Raw genomic sequence first — 13,405 nt, forward strand, 5'->3', positions numbered from 1 at the left:
AGGCCTACATTTCAGGAGCCTAAGTTTTTGGAGAATCGCGTTTAGCGGCGCCTAAGCCACACTCCACCCACGGAAACGCCCATCTAGGCGTTAGGCACCGCTTTGCCCCATACACATGCATGTTCAATAAACATATAGAATCAGATAGGCACCTATCACCCAATTAAATTTTTCTTCCCAATTATTGAGGCTATTAAGAGTATTTTGCCAATTAACTCCCTCCCTTTACAAAACCACTATAGCAGTTTTTAGCGCAGGCCAGCACAATGAGCGTCAGGAGCTGCGCAGAGCTTTCAGCGCACTGGCCTGAGCTAAAAACAGCTATCACGGTTTTGTAAAACGGGGGGGTAAGTTAGGTGCCTGAGAGGTACCTAACTTTCAGCGTTAGAATCAGCCCCTTTGGGTTTTTTTATGAGGTGGAGGATTACAAAATTCTAAGCATCGAAAAAGAGGAAAATGATTGTACCTGCGCAAGGTGGGTGATGCCACATCGGGGTACTTGGCTCCTTGCTGACGAGCACCATTGGACGCAGGATTCAATTTAACAGAATTGCAGGAGGCCACGCTTTCATTGTCGGAGGAGATGCCTTTCTCTTTATCTGTCTGGTTGAGGGATAACGGCACGGAATTGCCCAAAGCTACCTTTGAAGGTTCTCTCAGTTTAGGGACAGGCAGCCCGGCAGATTTGCTGCTGACATTGGAGTCTATGCTGCTGGTGCTAGATCGGTTTCCTGCTCCACTCCTGGATTTACTGGGCCTGGGTAAACTACGATACTGAAGATTGGTTCTGGTGTTTAGTGGCAAATAACTATCATCTTGGTTCTGGGAGCCGTCGACGCTAGTCTTCCGACCCGTGGATCTACCCATGAGACCCGAGGACTTCGGCATTTTGCCCAAGGTGGCTGATCCGCTCGTTATAGTAACCCCACTGGCTGTGACCATACTCAGGCCGACAGCAGAGCCGCTCTGCTTCTTAAATCCAAACGTGTTCATCGCCGAAGCAGTCGTCCTCGAAGCGCCGGAGGTGGGTTTCTTCGATTCATCGCCGCTGCTACGTCCCGCATCTGACGGAGATCGCTTAACGTGGGCTGCTTTTGGAGAAAGCCTTCCTTTCTCCGACACCTTGGCATCATCGGTTTTTGCTAGGGCAGAAAGAAAGCATTTACTTCGACCACTTCGCGGCTCAGGCCAATTAACAAAAACTTGGCAACATTTAAAAGAAGGAATTCTATATTAAGACAAGAAAAAAATTTAAGTCTTTCAACTTGACCAAGAAAGGACTAAAGATTTAGGAATGCATGGATGTTGTCGATTTTTTTTTTTTTTCCTTAAAGCGGGACACTTTTGGATTGAAAAATGTACACATATGAGTTTGTTTTGGGTGAAGAGAGAGAAATCTTAGTCTACAAGACTGTATTAGGATATTTACAAACTGCTTTGCTGACTACTACAGTTCCTAATCCTAACCCTCAAATTTGTGACTAATAGATCATCTTAATGTTGGACAGCAAGCCCCAGCTTGTACCCCCTTTAGAAAGCCTCTGAAATGTCTCGTATTTAGCTATTTTCCTCTGGTTGAATAGGATTCCGTCTTTCAGAATTAAAATTGTGCGAGAGCCCTTTTTCCTTTGGTATACTTATTCTCTCTCTTAAATCTCCTTCCTGTAAACCTTGAGAAAATTCTTTGGGTGTGATCTATTATTTTCTCCGAGTCTGCACGGATGGGAGAAAATTATGGATAAATTGAGACCTTTGCAATAACAGCCCCGGGCAGGAAATCTTTTGCAAACCAGGATTCTTAAAGTCAACATTTCCTACCTGACCCGGGTGTCTTCAATGTGCCTGTTGCAGTTGTAGAAGGTTTGGTCCTTGGTGCCGTGACACCGACCTGAGCCGTCATCCCACGCCTCCAGGACCCTGTCTGTGAAATGGCCAGGGTCTTCCTTCCAGAGTTGCTCTTATCCGATTCGTCAGACATATCCGAGGGATTCCGCCTCCACTTGGATCCCGACTCCATCTTTACACCGCTATCCGAGCCACCGTCGGATCGCTTTACCTCATCACCTGACCACTGGGAAGTCCTGTCGACGTGCGAGTGCTTCTCTGTATCGGTCTAAGGGGAAAAAATAGGAATAACTTCATTTTTTATGTACTGCAATACCTTGACAGTTCAGAGTAGTTTACAGCAAAAAGAGAGTGCATACAAACGGTGAAGTTACATCAAACATTCTGATAAATACATCATCGAGAGTTTAAAATTAAACAAATTTATCAAATAGATGGGTCTTAACTGATCTTCTAAAGTTTTCGTTTTATTTATTTATTTTTAATTCTTTATTCATTTTCAAATCAAAACAACAAGTGCACAAAAATACATCATACAAGTAATTCCAATATAGCACTATAATATCTAACACATAAAATCTAATAGTGTAATATCCCCAACCACCCATCCACCCTTCACATTTTCAACTAAAATAGAATATACACATGTTATATACCATATTATAACATATCTTGTAAAATTACCCCCCAACTCCACCCTCCCCCTTGAGTGTGTGCTAAATACAGTTAAGAAAGAAAAGAACTGATGACTATTCATCGCAATACTTTGCCAATGGCCCCCATATCTTTACAAAGTTATTATATGTCCCTTTTTGTATCGCTATTGCTCTTTCCATCTTATAAATATGGCATAATGAATACCACCAAAATGTGTGATTAAGATTCTTGTAATTTTTCCAATTATTGGTAATATGTTGAATGGCAACCCCTGTCATGACTAATAAAAGTTTGTTATTATATGACGATATTTGACTTTCGTTTTAAATGATGTTTTTGCCTCCTGTAAAACATTTTCACCTCAACAAGAGGAAGGAATTTTTATTCTATCTGACACAAAAAGTGTTTTTGGTATTGCAAGAGACATGGCTAAACACTAAAGGGGCTAATTCTATACACGGTGCCTTGCAAAGACCCCTAACCACTGGAAATAAAGACCAGGGTATTACAGGCCTACATTTCTGGCGCGTAGGGCTAGTGATTGATGCCAAAGGCCAACACCACTCTTAACCACTCCACTGCCGGCCTTCGGCATTGCTAAGCGTCCGTAGACACCAGTCAGGTAGGCCGTGTAGTGGGGAGGTGCGAATACAGTTTAAACTCCTCTTGCTGACCTACAAGTGCGTTCGCTCTGAAGCTCCCCCAATATCTCTCCTCACTCATCTCCCCCTCCCGGTGATCTCCGCTTGTCGGGCAAGCCCCTCTTGTCTGTACCCTTATCTTCCACTGCCAACTCCAGACTCCGTCCCTTCTTTCTTGCAGCGCCATATGCCCGGAACAGGTTGCCTGAATCAATACGTCGCGCTCCGTCCCTGGCAGTGTTCAAATCCAAGCTAAAGGCCCACTTTTTTGAAACGGCTTTCGACTCTAAAACTCCCCCTCACTGCTGTCAGATGCCTAGACCCACTATAACCTCCCCAACCCTGAAATGTCCTGTCTAAATTACGCTAGGATCGCACTAGGATCGGAGCACCAATGATAATCTGTGGCTGGGATACAACTCTGGAATGCCTTGCCTGGTATCCTGCGGTTTTGTATGGGGAGGATGAATTTTAAGAAAATGCTGAAAACTCAATTGTTTGCTAATCGCCTTCTAGAATTTTTTTTTTTTCTTCTGACATCAAAGTACGATTTAAAGCTTGTTTGTACTTCTGAACTGATCGAATTTGTGCTCTATCTCTATTATAACAGGGATGATTAACGATGTTGTCTTGATATTATTTATTATTATGTTCTTATATACCGCCATACCCAAAGAGTTCTAGGCGGTTCACATCAATTAAATTAGTATCCAATCTGAACACGGATTTACAACATTTTGTCAGAATATGTCTATGTTATACGTGATAATCAGAGGGAAACAAGATTCTATGTATGTCATATGGAAGCCGAATAGTTGTATATGGTATATAAATTTTTTAATAAATAATAAATAAATAAATTAGATTGCAAGCTCTTCTGAGCAGGGACTGTCCATTGTATGTTAAAATGTACAGAACTGCGTATGCCTTTCAGTGCTATAGAAATAATAAATAGTGGTAGTAGTAGTACTTTTAAACAAGTTTTTAATTGGGTTTTAATGGTATGACCAATTAATCCAATTAACCCCCCTCCCCCTTTTACAAAACCAGCTGCGTACCTGGCAGTGTCGAAGGTCATCTCTGCCCCCCTAAACATTCTTACTTTGTCCTTAGGTGCCACTAGCCACCATGCTATAGGCGCGATTCCGGCGCCTACCCTGGCAGGCACCTATTTTTTTAATGAGTTTTTAATTGGTTTTAAATGATGCCATACCATACTGATTAAAGCCAATTAAAGAAATTAAGTTAATAAGGCGCCTACCAGCGTTAACTTACAGCGTTGTTACAGAATGTGGCTCACACTTGCAAACTCCACCCACAGGCTACCCACACTGCGCCCCCTGGCTGCGGCCAGCAGTAAAAGTACACACCTTCTTGACAACTTGCAAAAAATATTTGATATAATTATAATCCTCTAATAAAGTGCAAAAACGTTAACTTAGCAAAATATATATTTCTTTTTTAACAAAACACTGATTCAGAATAACTCATTAAAAAAAAAAAAAACACTAAACAAAACCAAATTTCAGTAAAAGCAAGCTCTTATCCATAGGCTGCAATTTCTACCAAAGCATTTTTCTGACATAGCAATTACTATGTATTTGAGGCTCTTCTATGGTAAAAAGATTTATATTTCTCAAAGAAATCTCTCTTCCCACAATCACTGCCTGCAGACTCTACTGGATAAAAGGCCTCGTCTAATCTCTGTAATTTAAAATCTATTTTTGGTATTTGGCTCTTTTGCCGAAGATAAACAAAAAATTGATTAGAAGTAGTCAAGCAGACTCAATGGATATCACCATTAAAGACTGACAGCAAAAGCTGGACTTTCAGACCGTTCAGAGGGCATTTGTGACACCCCTGTTGCATATTAAATAATCTATTTGAATGTGCCATAACTCTTTACCCTCTTTACCAGAAGAACTATTAGAAAATCAGCCTGGATAGGTCAATCTTATACCGCTTAAGAACATAAGAATAGCCCTACTGGGTCAGACCAGTGGCCCATCAACCCCAGAAGCCCGTTCTCACGGTGGCCAATCCAGGTCACTCGGTACCTGGCCAAAACCCAAGAAGTAGCAACATTCCATATAGAATCTCAAAGAATAGCAAGATTCTGGAATCCCAGAGAGTAGCAACATTCCATGGTACCGATCCAGGGCAAGCAGCGACTTCCCCCCATGTCTTAATAACAGACGATGGACTTTTCCTCCAGGGAACTGTCCAAAGCTTTCTTAAAACCAGCTATGATGGGCAGCAGCAGGTGGGCAGTGCTGGAGGCGGAGGATCGCGTTGGATGCGACATCAGATTTAGAAGAAAGGCCCGGCAATCTACTTCTGTATTCTACCACGAAAACTTGATGATGAAAGATCATCACGGGTCGAAGGCACCTAAAAACAACAAGAAAGTTTGCATCCCGTTTGCTTATGGCGTTGAGGGGAAGCTGTTTTTCCAACGCTGTTCTCTCTTGCCTCTAAGCCCTGGAGGTTTGAACATTGGGCCCTAAGTATCTGAGACAACTGTTCCCCCAAATGATTCCCTACAGCACACACAGGAACTCCCTCCTCCTCCCACCAGAAAACAAACACTCATTTCTAAAGGGGACTGGGCTGCCTGTATTCCCCCTACCAAGCATTAAGTCGCAGGAAATGCATCGTGAAAACAAATCCCTACCCATCCTCACAAGTCGGTTGAGAAAGATCAGAAGTGCTGTTTAGATTAATTACAAGGCTGGGAAAATAAGCTTGGGCAGGTTACGATTTAATCACTCAACCAGAATTCTATTGTAGTTTAACGCACGTTAAAAAAAAACCTTGAAGCGACTCTGCCCCACGATAATTTGTATAAGTTCAAATGTACACAATATGGCAAGGGAACAAAGTATCAGACGTCTGAAACACTGTAGCAACCACAACTTTAAACAAAAACAAACATTCATTAAAATGAAATGAAAATCGCAAAACCGGAATTAGAAAACGTTAATGATAGGAATGCCGACTTCAGTAGCCCCTGATAATACCTTGGCTCTCTTTAAAAAAAAATAAAAAAAATTTCATTTGAAATTCACTTTTTGGCTGCTGTATGTTGAGTTCAGTGCCAGAAATAGTAACTGTGTCTCTCTGGAACGTCTGTTCTGCAACCGCCACGTTTGAGACGTCTGTGACTACAGGATAATCTTCCGTGAATTTCTTAGGGGCAGATGCTAGCAAGGGTGTGCAGAAAATCTCACACACTAAAACTTAACTGAAGAACATAAGAATAACCTCACTGGATCAGACCAATGGTCCAACAAGCCCATTATCCCGTTCTCATGGTGACCAATCCAGGTCCCTAGTACCTGGCCAAAGCCCAAGGAGTAGCAACATTCCATTAAGAATCCTAAAGAATAGCAAGATTCCGGAATCCCAAATAGTAGCAACATTCTATACAGAATCCCAAGGAGTAGCAACATTCCGTGCTACCAATCCAGGGCAAGCAGTGGCTTCCCCCAGGTAAAAGAAACTAATTATATGCATAGGAAATAAAATAATCTATGATAAATGTGAATTTGGGGGGGGGAGGGGACACAGAGGAATCTATAATTCTGTGCTCAAATGGAAGTAAAGTTTACCTCTCCATTAAACCAAAAGTAAAATTAGTCTGCATTAAGACAGCACTACCAAAATGGGAGGAAAAAGTCAGGAATAAGGAAAAGTTGAAGGATAGATGTTTTTTGCATTCTCTCCTGCTTACTGGACAAGGCGATGGAGGTTGGATTTTTGAGAGTGGACGGTTAGTCGATGGTTTCTGCACGTTTAGGGAAATTCTATACAGGGTGCCTAACTTAACTGGCAAAATACCCTTAATAAGCTCAATAATAATAAAAAAAAAATCCAACATTTTAATTGTGTGCTAGGTGCCTTTCGCACAGCGCTTAGCGTCACCTAACTCCTACGTTGACATTTTTATGGGTAGAGAATGACTTAGGCTCTGCTAAGCAGGATTCACCAAAATCTCAGGTGCCTGACATGCATTGCAGGCCTATAAAACCCTCACCTAGATTTCCTAGTTTTTTTCTGCAACAGCGATATAAATGTTAAGATTCCTTTAGATACAATTTTTCCATTAATACTTAGGAGGTTAATAGATTTACAGCTATACAATTGATTACCCGTAACTGGAAAAACTGGGATCGTCTCAATTTTGCTTTCTGGTGGGCAAATTTATGTTAAATATATAAATACTAGTCTTATAGCCTGTTACATTAACGGGTGCTAGAATATATGTGTGTGTGTCTGTCTTTAATTCTTTCTCTCTCTCTGTCTCTCCTTTGCGCTTTCTGTCTTTATTTTTCCATGGCTGTCCACCACCACCCCTTGCCTGCTCCCCCTGTCCATTCTCCCTTCCTTTTACCTACCCTGTCCTACCCTCTCTTCCTTTTCCCCCCTGCTTTGGAGCACTGGGACACTGAATGGTACATCTTTATATGATGGATGCATTGTAAATACTTGAAACTTGATTTCTCATTCCCTGCATCCCTCCCCTGTCTGTCCAGTCTAGTCTCTATTTTCTTCCCTTCACCTATTCCCTTCCTTCTACCTTGCAGATCCGGCATCTCTCTCTACCTCCTTCTTCCTCTCCCTAGCCCACAGTCGTCAGTTTGGGACTTTTCCTCTGAAATATCCTTCCCAGAAGCCGGTGGTACCGCTCCCCACCCGCGCTCGGTCCTCCTTGTGAGAGGTGCAGCGGGGAACGCAGAAGTCATAAGGGCGGAGTGGGGGGGGGGGAAGAGAAGGCTCCGAACGGGAGAGCCGGCGTCGGTTTGCATGGGAGCCTGGTGCGAGCCGTCAATGCGGAGCCGGGGGATAGGGAGTGGGAGGTAGAGAGCGCGTGGGAAGGGTAGGGGGGAGGGAGGGCGTCATTTGGGATGGAGATCACTTTTTTTCGCCTCCTCTTCTGTGATGGGGTTTTTGGCATCAGCTGTAGCTCAGCAGTGAAGTGGTTCCTGTCGCCGCTGCCGCTCCTGTTTGAAGCGCCCTGATGAGGTTCGCGGCCGGCTGTAGCGAACCTCGCAGGCCGCTCTCCATATGGTAGCATGTTCCTTCTGACGCGATCGCGTCAGAGGGAACGTGCTTCATGTGGAGAGCGGCCTGCGAGGTTCGCTACAGCCGGTTGCGAACCTCATCAGGCCGCTTCAAACAGGAGCGGCAGCGGTTGGTGCGGGAGGGGGGAATCGTCGACACTGCTGCGGCGCAAGGGGATCGGGGCCATGCTGCCAGCGGGACAGCCCCCAGCCCTCTCCCTCCTCCCCTCGCGCGCTGTGGAGGTGATCGTTGGCTGGTTGCGGTCCCGGCTTGGAGAGGGCAGGGGGTGCTAGCGGCCGGCAGCGGTGGAGAGCAGGGAAGAGCGTGCATGCCACTTGTCTTGCCTCACGTGAGGCCAGACCGTAAGCCGCGCATGCGCACTTCCTATGTGTGTGCTACAGCTCACAGAAAACGGACGCACACATAGGAACTGCACATGCGCGGCTCACCGTTTTATTATATTAGATGAAAAAATGAGAGCTGATCAGTTAGGGAATTTTAAAAACTTTACTCTAATATGGGGGTCCATTGACGTCTTTTGTAGATTTATTATAATTATACATTTTTGTTGTTAGAAGAATTGCACATCCAGGGAGGGAGGGGGAAGGGTGGGAGGAATATAGGGGTTATAATCAACTATTATTATGGTTTGGGGTAGGGTGGTTTGTAAGTTTAAAATATGTCTAAGTGGATAAATGTGTAATTTTATGTTTAAAATATGTAGTAAATTACAAAATTATGATAAATTTATAGATACTTGAATGATAAAGAATAGTTTGGGTCGGGGGTTAATGATCTGTAAGAATCTTGTAATATTTTAAGTGATGTCTATAGTGTAAATGTTTTATTTATTGTTCTTCACTTATTGAAATTATTTTAAAATGAATAAAGATTATTAAAACAAAAATAGATTTCCCCGTTTTCCAGTTTCTCTCCTAAACTTCTCTCTCACAACTTCAGATTTCTTCCCCATAATAAACCCCATTCACCCCAAAGCCAAATCACTCCCCCTCATTGTTCCACAGTGTGTGTGATGGGGGGGGGGGGGGGCGGGGAGTCCAGTAGTTTTGTTGTTTTTTGTGTTTTTTTTAATTTGCTGAGCTCCATAAAAAATCTGAACCCATCTCACCTGGGTTCTGGCACTATAACCTTTCATTTACAACCACTCAGGGTCCATCTGATCCCACACCCCCTTGATACAAAGCACAGCTCTCTGTGAAACCCAGTGGGTGTGCATCTCAAGTGTAAAAGTGGACGTCACTCGCGGATGCTTTCTATCCCCCATGACCTTGGGCTGTGAACTGCACCAAAGCACCGTAACAAATGCAAAAACCCTATGTGAGGACGCATAGGATCTGCAGAAGTTAAGATCTTACTTGCACATCAAGGTTTCTGCGTGAGGAGGCAGGTGTGTTGGCATACGAGCTGATTGATGAGCTGGTATTGATGTCATCTGTACTCAGGTTATCAATAGTATCACTGATCCCACTGCTGACGGAGCTGCTGTCATCCCAGCTAAAAAGAGAGAGATACACACATCACACAAGAAGGGAATTGGGACAAAGCGGAACACAGCTCGAATGCATTCATGGCTTGGACTGGACTTTTTTCCAGCTTTGTATGTTTTTTTTTAATTAAAACACAAAAATCATGCAAGAAAAAAAAGGCAGTATATGAGTCTGAGGCCACATGACATTTGTTTAATTTAACTTAAAATCTTATAGGCTGCTTTTACAAAGGTCGGATCTTCATTCAAGGTGAATTACAATCAAGACTGAAAACAACTCAGTAAGACTCCTTTTATAAGCCCACAAAAATCACTCTATGCAGCTACTAATATAAGTTACACATAAAACAAAATTTATATTGAAGGAGAAAAATGACTTCATTCTTACCACCTGACTAGTAAATGATTCATTGTCATCAATAGAAACAAGGAACAAATCCAGACATAGGATTAGCTCTATCTAATGCTCTCTTGTAAACTAAAAACCAAATCCAAACACAGTCTGGAATCTGAGGCTTATCGCCTGAGGATCTCCTCCACCACTCCTTAATTCGACACCACCGTCATCACCAACCCCAGTTAAATCAATACCATCCTGACCAGCACTGATTAGATCACTGCAAAATAACAGAAGACATCTCCCTAATCAAGCAATCTGAAGATCAACTTAAGTAGCCATTGAAGATCAAGAGAACTGGCGAAACAGCCGAGAAGTCAAGTAAGCAACTTCCGATATTAGCTTTATTTTTTATTTATTTTTTTATTTATTTATTTATTATTTATTTATTTAGATTTTTATCCCGTCCTCCCAATAGCTCAGAACGGTTTACAAATGAACATACACAGTGGGGAGTAACTAGACATATAAGTGGTACAACAGGTTTAGTGATTGGATTTATAGTTTTTTGGAGAGAATTAAATACAGGGAGAGTAAGCAGAGAGAGAGAGAAGGGGGAAATACAGTAGTTTAGTTTAAGGAAAGTTATAAGCGTATAGGTACAATTTGTTAGTGGAGAGTAAGAGAGGGTCATACTGGAATTTCGGGAAGGTGATAGGAGAGTGGAGGGTGGGGCCTAAGGGGGGGAGAAGACAGAGGAGATCTTTAATTGAAGAGGAGGGTCTTTACCGATTTACGGAATGTTAATAATGAGTTCTGTTGTCTAAGTTGGGGGGGGAGTTGGTTCCAGAGGTGTGGAATGAAGTGGCTGTAGGATCGTTTGTGGGCAGTTATGGGAACAGGTTCCAGATCTGGCATCCCAGGGAACGAACGATCTTTCTGCCTGGCAAAACACAGAATTGAAGGCAAGGCACCTGAAGACCGCCATGCAATTCATCTCACCAGGTGTCCAAGACAAGTCTTGATGACCACCCTGAAAATCCAGGTCAAGATTTTAAAGCATACATTACATTTCAGTGGTGCACTTAAGGAGTGGATGGAGAAGGGGCTCTGCCGACTGCTTTACAAAGGCTACTACTGAACGGTCAATGTGAAGTGCACAGATTGTTCTTATGTTAACTTTTATAGAGGACCACGCCATTGGAACATGGGTTCGCAATGGGATGATTTATTGAGGCTGTTTCATTACAGCCACGATGAATCGTGCCTTTCCTTCTACCCCCACCACCAGTGCTTCCTCCTCCCCTCCCGTCAATGCTTCTTCTCCTCTCCATCCACCCCTCCCAACTGGTGCCTTTCCTTCTCCCCATTCCCCTCCCCTCCCCCACACCGGTGACTCTCCTCCTCCCTACCTCACCCCCAACTGGTGCCTATCCTCCTCCTCATTTCCCTCCCCCCATACCAGTGCCTCTCCTCCCCTCCCATCAATGCTTCTTCACCTCTCCATCCACCCCAACTGGTGCCTTTCCTCCTCCCCATCCCCCCACACCGGTGCCTTTCCTCCTCCCCATCCCCCCACACCAGTGCCTTTCCTCCTCCCATCCCGTCAATGCTTCTTCTCCTCTCCATCCACCCCTCCCAACTGGTGCCTTTCCTTCCCCTCCCCCCCATTAGTGCCTCTCTTCTCCTCTTCATTCCCCTCCCAAACTGGTGCCTTTCCTCCCCCCCCCTGCACCATTGCCTATCCTCCTCCCCGCTCCCCTGCATGCCTTTTGAAAAGTTTGCTGGCCTGAGCAGCATCTTCCACCCCCTGCTTGCCTGGCCTTGGCTCCCTTCTGATGTCACTTCTTAGTTGTGGGACCTGGACATGACGTCACAGGGGAGCCAAGGGTGACAGGAGGTGGACGATGCTGCTCGCGCCGGTGAACTTTTCAAGAGGTATTCAGGGAGAGGGGGCGCTCCTACCTCCAGGGGGGGGGGGGGAATTGCTGAGGGACACTCTTATTTTGGGGGGTATGCCCCCCACAAGAGGTCAGGTACTGCCGTGGCCGATTCAGCGATGAAACAGTCAGATCTTTTGGGATATCTACAGTAAATATACATGATAAAGATTTGCATACAATGGAGGCAGCGCATGCAAATTTGTCTCATCCATATTCATTGTGGATATGCTGAAAACCTGACTGGCTAGGTGTGATCTGAGGACTGGGTTAAACAAGCTCTGATGGTTTGGATGAGCAGTTGAAACACGTGTTTTTTGGACTTCTTCATATCTTTTCCAGCAGTAGATCAAGGTACAGTGGAGATTTCATTATATTAGAAAATTCCCTGTTTGGGGGGGGGGGGGGATTAGATTTGGTACGGAGGTGCAAAATGCAGTGATTAAACTGATTTTCAGACTGAAGAAGTCTGATCACGTAACACCTAGCTACCGCCTACTGCATTGGCTGCCGATGGAGGTGAGTGTGAAGTTTAAGTTCGGTTGTTTTTGCTTTAAGGCACTATATGGTCTAGCCCCTAAATATATAGCTGGTCCTTTTCTCTTTCTCAGCCAACAGACATAAGAGAAGCTCACACTTGAAAACTTTGTTTCCCATCCAGTTAGAGGATGTAAACTCAAAAGACATCATCAACACCTTCTCTCACATCAGGCAGCATTATGGGGTCAAGATCTAGATCAATTGCTTACGCCTACTATGTATGGGGAATTTAGGAAATGCCTAAAAACATATCTGTTCCTGAAGTATTTAGGCAGCTGACCTGTACAATTCTTACTCCAAAATACCTGTTAATCACTAGCTCTTAACTCTGTTTATTCCACTCAAGTTGTACCATCTTTTAATCATTGTAAACCGCATAGAACTTCACGGTCCTGCGGTATAGAAACTGTTATTATTATTTCTTCTCTAATTCTCCATACAGTAGGCATAGTTTGGAATGTGAGGCCTCCCCTGAAATGTTCCCCATCACCATCAGTTCGGCCTGTCCTCGCCCCGTCGTCCCTTCAAAAGAAACAAACCACACCTACGCTTGTTTTATTTTAAAATTTTTGGTCTGGAACCTGCAGGTTTGGAGAAGGAGACTGCTTCTCGCTCTCTGCAGGGGGTCATCAGAAGAGGAGTTTTTCAGAGCACTGCGAGATGATGCCTCAATCCTGCCGAGCAGATTGCTACCCATATGGCACTCACTGGGATTTAAAAAGCAGCGTAAACACAGGCCGGCACTCATTTCTCAAGAGGAGGGGGGAGGGGTGATGGAGATCTAATTGCAGATGGTTCCCGATATAGAATGCACTGATCACTCCAGAGCTGGATGCAAGAAAAACAAACCTAAAGATCCATGGACAACAGCTTT

General features: G+C 44.0%; 1 protein-coding gene across 10 annotated transcripts in view; it reads right to left on the bottom strand.

The window, feature by feature from the left end:
* NAV2 (neuron navigator 2) overlaps nt 1-13,405 on the bottom strand; it is a 268,615-nt gene that overhangs the window by 69,676 nt on the left and 185,534 nt on the right. For all 10 annotated transcript variants that reach the window (XM_033928185.1, XM_033928184.1, XM_033928183.1 and 7 more), the window contains 3 exons: nt 9,584-9,722; nt 1,819-2,113; nt 467-1,142 (listed from right to left, as the gene is read on the bottom strand). In XM_033928185.1, coding sequence (XP_033784076.1) covers nt 467-1,142; nt 1,819-2,113; nt 9,584-9,722 — 1,110 coding nt within the window. The remainder of the gene's footprint in view (nt 1-466; nt 1,143-1,818; nt 2,114-9,583; nt 9,723-13,405) is intronic.

Source organism: Geotrypetes seraphini, chromosome 19 (genome assembly GCF_902459505.1).
Source record: "Geotrypetes seraphini chromosome 19, aGeoSer1.1, whole genome shotgun sequence".
Lineage (NCBI taxonomy): Eukaryota > Metazoa > Chordata > Amphibia > Gymnophiona > Dermophiidae > Geotrypetes > Geotrypetes seraphini.